At 42.7% G+C, this 12576-nt stretch overlaps 1 protein-coding gene across 4 annotated transcripts in view; it reads left to right on the plus strand.

Moving 5' to 3' along the window:
* Positions 1-12576, plus strand: part of ARK2C (arkadia (RNF111) C-terminal like ring finger ubiquitin ligase 2C) — a 217521-nt gene that overhangs the window by 187058 nt on the left and 17887 nt on the right. For all 4 annotated transcript variants that reach the window (XM_085629271.1, XM_085629262.1, XM_085629287.1 and 1 more), the window contains 2 exons: positions 1489-1584; positions 7398-7504. In XM_085629271.1, the coding sequence (XP_085485397.1) occupies positions 1489-1584; positions 7398-7504 (203 nt within the window). The remainder of the gene's footprint in view (positions 1-1488; positions 1585-7397; positions 7505-12576) is intronic.

Genomic DNA, 12576 nt, shown 5'->3' on the forward strand with positions numbered 1-12576 from the left:
AATTCTGCTCTCGTAGAACTCACTTTTTCTAGTTCTGATGGCTTGTTTATACAAGGCAAGCTTTTCCTTGTATAAAGTCTGGCAGTTGAGATCATACCCCTTCCGCCAGGCTCTCTCGCACTGACGCAGGGCCCGTTTTAGGAGTCTCAAATCGTCATTGAACCAAGGAGCGCCTTTGCCTTTTTCCCTGATTTTTATTTTACGAGCTGGGGCTACCACCTCAATTGCAGATTCTAGTTTTTGCGATAGCTTTTGACTGGCCTTCTCTAGGTCATCTTCAGGTAGTCTGTTTAGGTGGGAGGGTTGCAGTAAAGTAGATAGCAAAGTATCCGGATTAATGGAGTTCCATCTTCTCACTACCCGCCATTTGTCGGCTGAGATGCTTTCTTGTTCAGTGGTCACTAACTTTGAATCTTGTTGTCAAGGTCACACATTTGAGCCCAGGGACATAACTTTTTGTCCAACTAAGTGGACCGTAGGTGCATGAAATGTCTTCTGAACTTGGTCTGTCATGAGTATTTCTTTCAAACAACAGAATTTAAATAGGCTTGTTTGTGGCATCAAGAGCTACCACATTCTCATAAATCAAAGAATAACACTGGTGTGTCAGACATAAAGCAATCAATTTATTGCTTAGTGTTCTTTTGGGAAGATGAGCATGTTAAACGTGCACCCTTTTCTACTATTGTCACTTTTTAACGCAAGTTAGTGACACAAGAGAGTGACAAGGTCAGAGAATACATAGAGTGCAGTGAGCTCTGTTCCGTCAGTTGTAGGGACCTGTAAAGACTTCTCTTGATTGAAAGTGTATCGGTCAGTGCTATCTTTTCAGGCAGTATGTTCTGGAAAATATCCATTGTAATTGAATTTTTTTGTGAACCATTTTGCATTTATTGAAGTCTAAAAATTCAGGGGCCATTCACAAAAGCATTTATGAGTAGTGCCAGCCTAGTGGAACAAACTAGGGAAAAATGTTGATATTTTCCTTCTTTGTTCTGCTAGAGAGTAGTCTCATGGACACCTGTAGACCGTGCCCTCGTTACACATGGGCACGCTGGGCAGTTTCCCAGAGGCCCCAAGCAGACCAGAATTTTACACTATTTTTCTGTTACTCATTTTTACTCCTGTGAGTAGCTGTGGAGGCAGGGTCCAGTTCACTGCTTTGCCTGGGGGCCTATAATGCTGTTAAGACGGCTCTGACTGTAGACACGAGTAACCATTTCTAACATGCTACTAAAATCAATCAAAATGCCTTTGCAGAATAATAGGTGCCAATAAACCATATACTAGCAACTAAATGCAAAAGAGACCATTTCCTTTGGATCAACTGGAATTTCCACTAAAAACATATCTAGAAATGTTACAATAAGGTAGTTCTCCGAGCAGTGGGTGGTCTTTTTTATTTATATTTGCCTATGCAACACTCGTTAGTACCACTGTTTGGAAAAAGTGTCAAATAGCTGATTTCATCATGATTCCTTTGTTTAGGAGCTGCTCCAGCTGGAAGATCGACTAGGAAGTGTAAATCGTGGTGCTGTGCAGAATATCATTGAGCGCTTCACCTTTCCACACAAATACAAGAAGGTAAGGAATGGGTCAACCACAACAGCTGCCTCCACCAGTAATGTGCCAGTACGCTGCAATAACACATCTAGGGCTCATTAAAGAGGGCAACTGCTTGTGTGTAGCGATTGGCAGCGAGAGAGAGGTAGAGGGAGAGAGAGACAGTGTGTGTCTGTGTATGTGGCATCATTAACTTTAGCAGGTTGAGCAGGGGTGAGTGTCACTGGGCAATTCAGTGTAACATGAAACATTTAAGTTGTTTTTATGGCTCTGTGAGAAATTGGATTGTTGGTTGAGTAGGGTGTTAAGCCTGCTCAATCAACAGCCACAATCCTTGTCAGGGTGAACCCAAAAAAGTCACTAAATTAGCGTGTGCTTAACCCTCTGGTAGGTTGAACAAAAGCAGCCAGGGTTAACTTAGAGGCAATGAGTTAAGTATTTATGCAGCACACAAACGGTAATAAAGTGAAAACACATCACAAGAAAAATTTCACACCAATTTTGAAAAATGGAGTACATTTTAATAAATTATTTGCCACCAACATGACATAAATTCTATCAGTAGAACCGGAGTTATGAATTTTTAAAGTTTATGGTAAAAACGAGTGCTTAAAAGACCAAAGTGCCAATGGTGGGCATCTAGTCGTACAGTACTGGGTCAAAGTCGTAAGTGTAGGCCCAGCGCAATGGAGAACCGGTCAGATACAAGAAGTGTATTGGGCTTGGTCGGTGCTAACCTTAAGAAATTTCAGCAAAAAGACGTCTGAGAGGTAGTGTTAAGTGGGGCAAGGCTACAAGTGGTGCCCAAGCAGGACGAGGCGTTGTATTTGGGGAGCCACTGGATAAGGACGCTGTGAAGATTCATCTGTTCTGACTGATCTGATTTAGATGTTGGTAGATGGGTTACTCCGTCACAACAGTGATGGCTGTCTCGACTGCCAAAATATAAATCCCATAGGATATATTGGGCTTTATATTTCAGAGGATGGGATATCTTTTTTGGAAGTTGAAAACATTCAGCGGGATGAAGTTGCAAGCTGTAGCTGATGAGGGCTCCATGAGGCCCGATACTCCTTTTGCAAAGGACCGCTGAACAGGATTTGCTGTTGTGAAAAAGAATGTAGCAGGAGCTGCCGCAAAGTTGGTTAAGTAGGCTAACCGATGATGCAGCTTGGGAGGATCGATGAGCTGGTAGGTCCTGGTCTTCTCACAGTTCTTAGAGCACTTTATAGCCAAAAATTCTTTAAGTAACTAGTTTGGGATTTTGGCTATCTGGCACCTTTAACACCACTTCCAAGGGTCCAGGACTGGAGAGGTACCACTTAGAGGGTTGGTACTCATTCAGAAGGGGCCCATGTGCGGGTTCATGATGGTTGGAGCCTTTTCTGTCCCTGAGGCTCTGATCAGGAGGCCAACCACCTAGCCCTTGGAGTCACTCTGATAGTCCTATATTCAAAAGGTTGAACAGGGCTCAAGCAGCAGAATAGGCCTCTGAGGGTTCAAAACAGGCTTCTGGCAGCACAGCAGTCCTTCCAGGGGCACCAAAGCAGTTTTTGAAGTACACAGTAGGCCGCAGCAGCAGGCAGCCCTTTGAGAGTCCTTCAGCAGATCCAGAAACTGAACTGAAGAGTGGGCCTGAGGGTCATATTTTTATACACAGTGCCTTCTTTGAAATAGGGAGATGTTTCTAGAGATTCCCTTTGTAGTTCTAGAAATTCCCTGCCCTCCTTTGCCTTGGCTCTAGCCTGGCTGCAGGCACAATGAACTAGAGTCAAGTTCTTTGTGTGCAGGCAGGGCACAGCCTATTGATTTGAAAGTAGGGATGTGTCCAGTTACTGTCCCTCCAGCCTGCCAGGGATGGACCATCCAGGCACACCTAATCTCACTATTGTGTGGTTGTTTGGGAGAAATAAATAAAGTCCAACACCAAGTAATTTAACCCAGGAATAGGCTACAGGCAGCACATAGGGCGGGAAAATATCAACTTTCTAAAAGTGGCATTTTTGTGACTTAAAATACTGTTTAACTATTAAAGAGATCTTTAAATTACAATTTCTCAGACACCAAACATGAATTTCCTACCTGTTCCCAATCAAGTTAGCACTTATTAAATGTAATAAACAAACCCAATGTTATCCTATGGGAGAGGTGTAGGCCTCATCGTAGTGAAAAACGACTTTAGAACATGTAAAACTTAAACATACATGCCTAACCATGCACGCTGCCCTTTGAGCTACCTGACTTTTTACTATTAAAAGGGGAGTTTAAGGCTTAACGAGGGGTTTATTTTGCCAAATAGAACTGGCAGTTTAAAACTGCATTCAGGATGCAGTGGTAGACCTGGGACATATTTTAAAGGGCTACTTAAGTAGGTGGCACAAAAGTGCTGCAGGCACACTAGTAGGATTTAATTTACAGGCCCTGGGTATATGGTATACTACTTTACTAGGGACATACAAGTAGATTAAATATGCCAATCAGATGTGAGCCAATTTGACCATGTTTAAGGAGGTGAGCACAAGCACTTTAGCAATCCTTAGCAGTGGTAAAGTGAACATATTTCTAAGGCAAGCCACAAACAAATTCAGAAAAAAATAGAAAGGGTGCAGACAAAAGGTTTGGGAGTGACCCTGCAGAGAGGACCTTGTCCAACGGGCTCCTTTAACTTTGATGGGAGACTGTGGTGTCCATGAAGATCATGAGAACAACCCCACGTCGTTGAACGATGGAAGGGAGGCGGTGAGGAGAAGAATAAAGATTAAAAGAAGGATGGATGGATGGCGGGAGGGAGGGAAAGGAGGATGGATGAATGGAAGGAAAGAGGCTGGAGTAATGCATGGTTGGATGCAGAGATGGATGGAGAGGAGGATGTGTGATACATGAAGAGAAGGATGGAGAGATGGATGAATGGATAAAGAAAATATGTAGTGACTGCTGGAAAGAAGGAAAGTAAAATTAATAGATTAAAGGACATATGGTTAGCAGAAGGGATAGATTAAAAAGGAAGGAAAAAGGAAAATCAGGATGTAAAGAGGAAAGGATTGATTAAAACTGAAAGATGGTGAGAAGGAAGCATGGGTGTATAGAAAAGACAAGAATGAATGGAAAAAGTACAGAACAGATCAAAAATAGAAGCAAAGCAAGTTAGAAAAAGACTGACAGAAGGCTAAGATTGAAGGAAGGAACAAAAGTTAAGATTTTCCAGACCCTCCTAAGGGTGAGAAGTGAACAAATGCCAGATTAGCTTGTCTATTCCCCTCACTCAGAGCGATTTGAGGTATGGTTAAAAGTCGAGGTATCTTATTTTTCTGGCTACTCCCTTGTGTGTGTGTGTGTGTGTGTGCGTGTGTGTGTGTGTTTGTACATGACCAAGAGAGAGCACTCTATTGGCATACATATGCTGAGATCAGCCCTGCTTCTTGGAGCACTTTCTATACTGCAGTTTAGGGTGATTCTACACTGTATATAATTATGAGTTATGTTTCATTTGAAAAATAGATGCGGTGTGAATTAACTATCTGGGAACTGTCTCTGCTGAGCACATGGCAGTCTGTAAATTCAAACATGAAATTCTGGTTCCTTTTCTCCATGGCAACAACAGTCATTCTCAGCCTATGTAGCAGAATACAGACATTAGCATACCAAGACTACAAAACACATCTCCAAACCCCACCTAATATGACCACATCGTCCACTCCCTAATGATATTACGCTGCATCACCTTGATGACCAGGACCATCCTCAAAACCAGTTGAATTATCTATGGATTGTTCACAACTGGACCACCTGCCTACCTGACTTACCATATCACCAGCTCAGGAGGCCATTCGGCACACCCGCAGCCAGGGCAGCATCAGTCTGAAAACAAAGAAGTGCAAAAAAAAAAAACAAGGCAACAGGCCTTGTCCATCGACATACCTTGGATCAGGTATTTTATCCGTGGGTCCATCACGGCTGTTGCAATACTGTTCCAAGTTAGGAAAGAGGTAAAGACTTGCCTCTTTAATGAACACAGTCCCATTATGCACCAACAGTCCACAAACTATCTTCCTTCCTATCACATACTGACTGTGTCTTTGCTTTTGATCCTGTACAGTGCTCGCTGCCTTCCAGCTAAGTTTGTTCTACATAAATACCAAATACATACATGCTAACGTAGATGTGTAATGTTAATCCTCTTAAAATATGTCCTTGTCTTAAAAAGTGACATAAGGAATTGTGAAAGAATCAGCTGATATCCAATATGCAGGTTACTAAAATAAAATAACACATATTACATGTAACAAATACCTGCATTCTTGCCCTGGAAACATGCAGCAGAACTTCATGAAAAGGTTTAAGGTGAAAAACAGCACACCCTGTCTCTCTGAGCCCTGTGTCACTTTCACAAACTTTCTTGCACAGCTAACTTCAAATTAATAATCAAAATGTAGAAAAGCACCTGGTGCTAAATAATAAGCCATCCGAACTTCCAGCACTATGGTGTAGTTTTCATATTCAGAAACTTAGGATTGAGGCACGAAAGTTGGAGTATCTTAAGGGAAGGTCAAAAAATTGCACAGAGAGCCCAAAAGTTTGATATTTTTAGATTTAGCATTTTACATGTCTAGACCCAACTTGGAACCTCACCACACACAATCTATTGAAATATGTTGGAATAAATATGTGTATGGTGGGGAAAGGAAGGAAAATATGCATATTGTATTCCGGTGTCGGGGAGGCATTGCTCCACCATGAAAAGTATTTTCTAGTTTAGAAAATGAGAAAAAGGTTTAAGTTTAGACAACCTTTAAGAGCAAGTGAAGAGAAGGAGGTGACCCCCTGGAATGATATGATCCACATGACCATTGCCTGGTAATATGTTAAGCCCCTTAAAGTCGCAAATCTACTTCATTCATCGTAGTACATCTATGGTCTGACGGTTATCAACTTAATATTATTCATCATGATTGTGGAGAAAGGAGAAGAATGTAGGGGAATCTCCCTTTTTCTGCAGATAGCACAAAAAAATGCAAGCTCGTCAGATGGATGTGAGTGGGGCTATCTGTTGATTTAGCAAATATGGTGCGGGTGGAGAGGCTTTTAAATGTGCATATAAAGGGCAAGCTGACGAATGACTATGATGAAAGGAAGGGACTGAAAGGTGCCGTTTTTCTATACTGGGTTATTAAAACCTAAAGATTCCTGCAGTATCCCTTATTCGCTGTGGGGTTCACCAGTATGTGCATATCCAATACTTTGGACATTTTGGGTTCTATTGGTGCTAGTTTAATAAATGTAAAGTTTACACAAGAGAATGTAGGTACTCATTTCCCAGAAAGGGTGGCTTGTTTCAGTTTCCACTACAAACAACATGCACATACACCCCCCCCCCCATACACGCGCTTTTTCTCTCAATATATTTCTCTCACTCACAACCTTTGTATCGACATGGTCACACGCAGAAAAGTATGAAGATTGGTATTCAGTCCTGGCTTTGGCCTTTGAGGTTTTGAAATATTGTCACATTGCCACTCTGAGCAAACATACCTCATCAAAACTGTGTAGATAGCAGAATGAAAACAAGGGTGTGAGGTGTGCAACCGATGGGCAATTGTATGAAGTGTAAACAGAAGTTGGACGTTCTGTGTGCTATTAGTGGTCCACAGTGAGCTACATTTTCCAAACTGCAGTTGCAAAATCCTTGTTTTATGAGCAAAATGTTCTTCTGATGCTGAAAACAGCATACATGAATGCAGGAACATATACGTATGCATGGATTCACGGAGAAGTGTGTTGATAACACTGCAATGATGCAGGTTAACAGCTGCCTCTTTCAATTTTCCTTGGTGCAGAGGAGACCACAGGATGGAAAACATGAGAAGCCGGATGGGGAGGAGTCTGACACTGATGAGAAATGCACAATCTGTCTCTCAATGCTGGAAGATGCAGAGGATGTTAGGTAACTTAACTTTCGTTTTGTTTTTGAGATCAAGTCATTTGATAAGTAGTTTACCATCACTTTAGCGATTACTTAAATCATTATTGCTACAGGAGTGATCATTTCACCACTGTCTTTTTATGGCAATGATTTAAAAGTTAATTAATTGTGTTCATATTATATGGCCACCTGGAGTTTAGGGGTTCAGCTGGGGAGCAGCATTGCAAGGTCAAACACTACCATCTCCTAGAAGAGTCCTAGTGATTTTACAAGCTTATGCTTTGCAGCATGCTATCCTGAATGACTCAATTTTGGCAGACAGATCTGGACAAACTGAAAGAGAGGCATGTATAAGGACCGATAGCGGTGTGTGGACTGATACAGCTTTTGAGGTGCAGCAGAATGACTCCGACAGACATGTCTGTTCACAGGAACACCTTTTTATCAAAACCAAAAAGAACTCACAGGTGTCCTTAGAAGAGCCTCGCTATATGGTCTAGTGGGGGCATTCTTATTTATGTAAAAGGCAGCCGCTGCTCCTCCGTAAATGGGGGAGGAGTGTCGCACCCGCTAGCTGCCTTAAAACTGCAGGAAAGGAGAAATAAAACAATCACATTTTATTATCGTTTTATTTTTCCATTCCTGCAGAGTCTTTGAGGGCGGAGCCATGGGGGACGACAGGCGCATGTTCAATGTGCATGATGGTTTGGCAGGGCGTCACAGGGCGGCCAAACCGTCATGCGCACTGGAGCGGTCTCCAAACTGGGCTGCGTTGCTAGGTTGGAGAGAGCAGACAGTCTTTCAGTCTCCCTGGAAGCCAAATCCAGAGCGCTCCGGCTAATCCTGATGCTGCTCTCATGACATTAGAGCATCGTCAGGATTGGCTGGAGTGGTGCCTGTGAGAAGAGGAGCGTGACATGGCTGACTGCAGACAAGTTTTTTTTATTTTGTCACCCCAAGCTCCTCTGACCCCCACGCCCTGCCACTGAGCCACAACACCAGCCGACCCTCACCCACTAGGGTTATTGGGCATGCTTCATCCTCTGGTCCTCACACAGGGTAATCTGTGTACCACAGTGGGCTCAAGGTTAATGGCTAATGGAGCACTTGATGTGTTATTAGAGTGGGATCTGGGTTTAAAGCTGTCTGCAGGTATCCAATGTAGTCTAATGTTTACTTATTGATCATTTGGCAAGATTAAACACTGGCCGTTTGATGCATATGGAGTTTCAACGGGCTCCTACATCAAAAGGACCTGAGGACCTTTTTGATGCAGGTGCCTATTGAAACTGAGATACACAAACCGATAAAGACAGGCAAACACAAACAAAGACAGGCAAACGCACACATACGGCAAGAAACAAGCAACAGGAGGACACTGATAGACATATTGACCTTGATATTAAAAGTCAGGTCGATCCAGACTCAGACAGTCACAAACTCAGACAATAGATTGCTTTTTTTTTGTCAAATTGTATTTTCTTTCAAATTCAAAAGTACATTTGCACAAATATTTCTGCAGCCCAAGGTAGGGTTTTGATTGTTACATGAAGAAGAGATGCCTACTGTTCCGATTGGATAACCTTCATTCCATTCACTGTATTTAGCACTCTATTAATGCTAATAGTGTGGAGGAATGGATCGTTACAGATGTGAACACAGACTTCTTGTAGAGACGAATGTTTCTTGCTATCATTTAAGATTTTTTGTCTGTCAGCCCATCTGACCACTCGTCTCTGTCCATCTCACTGCTGTGCAGCTGTCGGACAAGCTATTTGTCTGTCCATCCATCTGTTTGACTGCTTGCCCATCTGTCAGTCTCTCTAGGTCATACATTTTGTGGGTCTCAAAGATCCACCTGTTGTTGTAACCGTTTATTCCTAATACATATTTTGCTTTATAATGATGCCAGATAAACAGGTTGTCAGATTAACTTAATGTTTTTTAGTTGTCTTGTTAGAATGATGTATTGGTTAGTAGAACACGTCAGTGACTAGCTTGTTATGGGGTGGCAGATCCATGCGAGAAAAGATGGAGGATTGCAAAGTGGTTGCCATTTCGAAAGGCGGATGGTTGTTTCCAGGTTTCAAAACTTAGCAAAGCTTTTATGCAAAATCCATGTGCTGCTAGTACAAATGGCACTCCCTAACTTCGTGGCAGTGTAAGTAGCTCATTGCTAGCCCCGCCGTACTTCATGCACACTTCCGAAAACGTTTGATACTCTTAACTTTGGATGTATAAGGCGGGAAAGGGAGATAGTTGTCCCAAGTCTTGGCTTTGGGCTCCATCTTTACACCAAACACAATCCCTGAAACCCGCTAGACACCTACCTCCTCTTCAATTGCCCTCATACCCGCCCCCCCCGCACCCCCAGCGGCGGTCGCTCCTTCTCTTACATCGCAGCCAAGACCTGGAACGACCTTCCCCCTCCAGCTCCGTACGGGCCTCTCGCTTGTAGACTTCAGAAAGAGACTCAAGACCTGGTTCTTCGACTATGACACAGCACCCAGTTACCCCTAGGGGTGACAGAGTGCGCTTTACAAAGACTGACTGATTGAAGGACCACTTAAATGGAAATTCCTTTTGCCTAGTCACAGCGTGGATCATATCCACAGATGATATCTACAGGATCACATTGTTTGCCTATGGGGTTTTAGACATCAACTAATCTAATACGGAAAACATTCCAGTCAGTTGCCTTTGAATCTTTCGGCTGATTAACGGGGCCGACTGGTGTCTCTTGGTTTTAACGGATCTTATCATCTAACTTCTCTAATTTATTCCACTGGACATAAACTGTCCATGTTATAGTCAATATGCGGAAATTGATTCATAAGAACCATTTGTAACTGGTCAAGTGACATTTTACTTTTCACCAGGATATTTCTTGAACGTGTGACGCGCCCCATATTTCCGTGTCATACATGAATGTCCATTTTATGGTCCACAAGAAGCCATCTTTTGGGTTCTGCTTGTTGATGCGGTTGTGCCAGCGCAGTGCTCGAGAACAACCCTTGTATATGGGTTCTGGCACTCTTTGCAAGCTCTGCAATGCATCATTATGCCAAACGGTTTTGCTTCTGCATTCCTGGAACAGCCTCCATTACCCCAACGTGCGTGCAAACATGGGGTTACGGAGCCATCACTCGCAGCATTAAATGAATGTTCTTGCAGCTGGAGTTCAGCGTGTGCGGAATATGATTCCAGCACGGAAACGAGGAACATTTATTAAATGCCTGCTGCTGGCAGGCCGCAGATTCCTACAGAAAATGCATCTGGGCAATCCTTGATTTCAGTCCTCACGATGCACGGGATGCGCATTTCATGCAAATTTTATCGGAATGCAGCTATTGTAAGCTTCTTTTCGTGAAGATGTTTTACTAGATAAATGTTATACAGCGAGTTATACAATTATATGATATTAATGTGTTATCTTATAAAATTATATCAATTATAAAAACATTGTCTGAAAATATCCACAGCAAAAATGCGTTAACCTATTAAGAAGCCAGAACACTGGCCCCCATTCGGGAAAATACTTAAAAGTACAGCTAGAGATTTACATCTTCGCCTGAACATACTTGACGTTTTTTTCCTATTCGTCAACGTTCCTAGTAATACCCGTGGAAGAGGCCAAGCAGTAGCACGTGTTTCCTGGCATGCTACTGGGAATGTCACATGGCAATGGCAGCAGGCTCCTAATCCTGATGTGTGGAATTCTACATACTGTAGAATTACACACAGGGGTCCGGTGCAGCCCCCTGCACAAACACACACCCGTTTGTTTTTCTCTGCTTGGTAACCATTTATTTGGTGATCCTTCGTCCTTCCCATAACGCAAGGGGATTTACTGCAGCCTTTGGAGTAAATCTCAAAATTCCAGAGTGGAAAGGGGTCAGTTCAAAGTTAGGGAAGGGTCCCTAAATGTATATGTTTGTGGATGCTCCCAAAAGTCCAAATTAAACCATGCCTTGGAACGCACTCTGTGAAAAATGTGCACAGCCTACGTTTAACCTAAACATAAGTGCACCTAACACATTGCAAAGTAAAACAAAAACCGAAAAATCACAATATATTTAGCAAACGAGTTAGGAAATTAACATCAATTTATGACCTTTTGCGAGGGAGTAATGAGGAAAAAGGAGAGAAGTGACAGCAGAGAAAAGGCAAGAATGGATGACAGGGAAGAAAGAAGACCATGGGGGATGTATGTTGTGGAGGCTGAATTGTAGCGTTTAGAACCTGGAGAGGGATCCTAGCTTCATCATTGGACCCAAGTGTGTGATCGTGAGCTCTTTCTTTTTATGCGTAATAAAACTGGACGGCTCTCGAGATGATTCAGTTTATAGTGTACACAATGCCACAAAGGAGATGAAAGCCACCTAGCGATAAAACTGAAGTGAAGAGAGGAGGATAGAAGAACAGCGACATCACACGCCCTGCTCGCTCTCGGTTTGCAATACAGAGGTGATGAAGATCATTATTATTGACGTCATTCATTTTATGGCACTTAATGTGAAAGGAAGCAAAGCTGCCTACAGAGGTGTGTGTGATATCTTAACCTTCCCATTTTCTAGCGTTCATACTTGTAACCTTCCCGTAACAAAGTTTGTGGTTCACCATACATAGTCATATTGATTGTGTTACATGTGATACTTCATGCAACGTTGTATGACGTCAAGAGCATGTGGCTAGGAGGGAAGTGCAAAGAGGGCAGACAAGAGGGGACACGGGGATTAGAGGTCCTAGGAGTAGGAGACAAGGGAACTGATAAAGGAACCGAGCAAAAGTAAATAACGTAAATCATGCATGAAGAAAGTGTGAAACAGGTCGAGCTCAAGCCCAGCACACTACAGTCTGGCTCAGCAGACGCAGGCTCTGTGAGGTGTGCTTGGCTGACATCAAAGGGGAGACAATTGGCCTTCAATAATATTATTTTTTTGTCATTGCGAAAGGAATACTAACCAAAAAGCCTTACTACTAAACCAAAACAAATTAATTCAAGTCGCGGGACACATATCCGCCAAAACAGTATGTTTCTGCTTGAAGTAGATAGAATGCATTACTACAACGTGTTACTTCATACAGAGTCT

The sequence above is a fragment of the Triturus cristatus genome, chromosome 2_1, assembly GCF_964204655.1.
Source record: "Triturus cristatus chromosome 2_1, aTriCri1.1, whole genome shotgun sequence".
In the NCBI taxonomy this organism is placed as follows: Eukaryota; Metazoa; Chordata; class Amphibia; order Caudata; family Salamandridae; genus Triturus; species Triturus cristatus.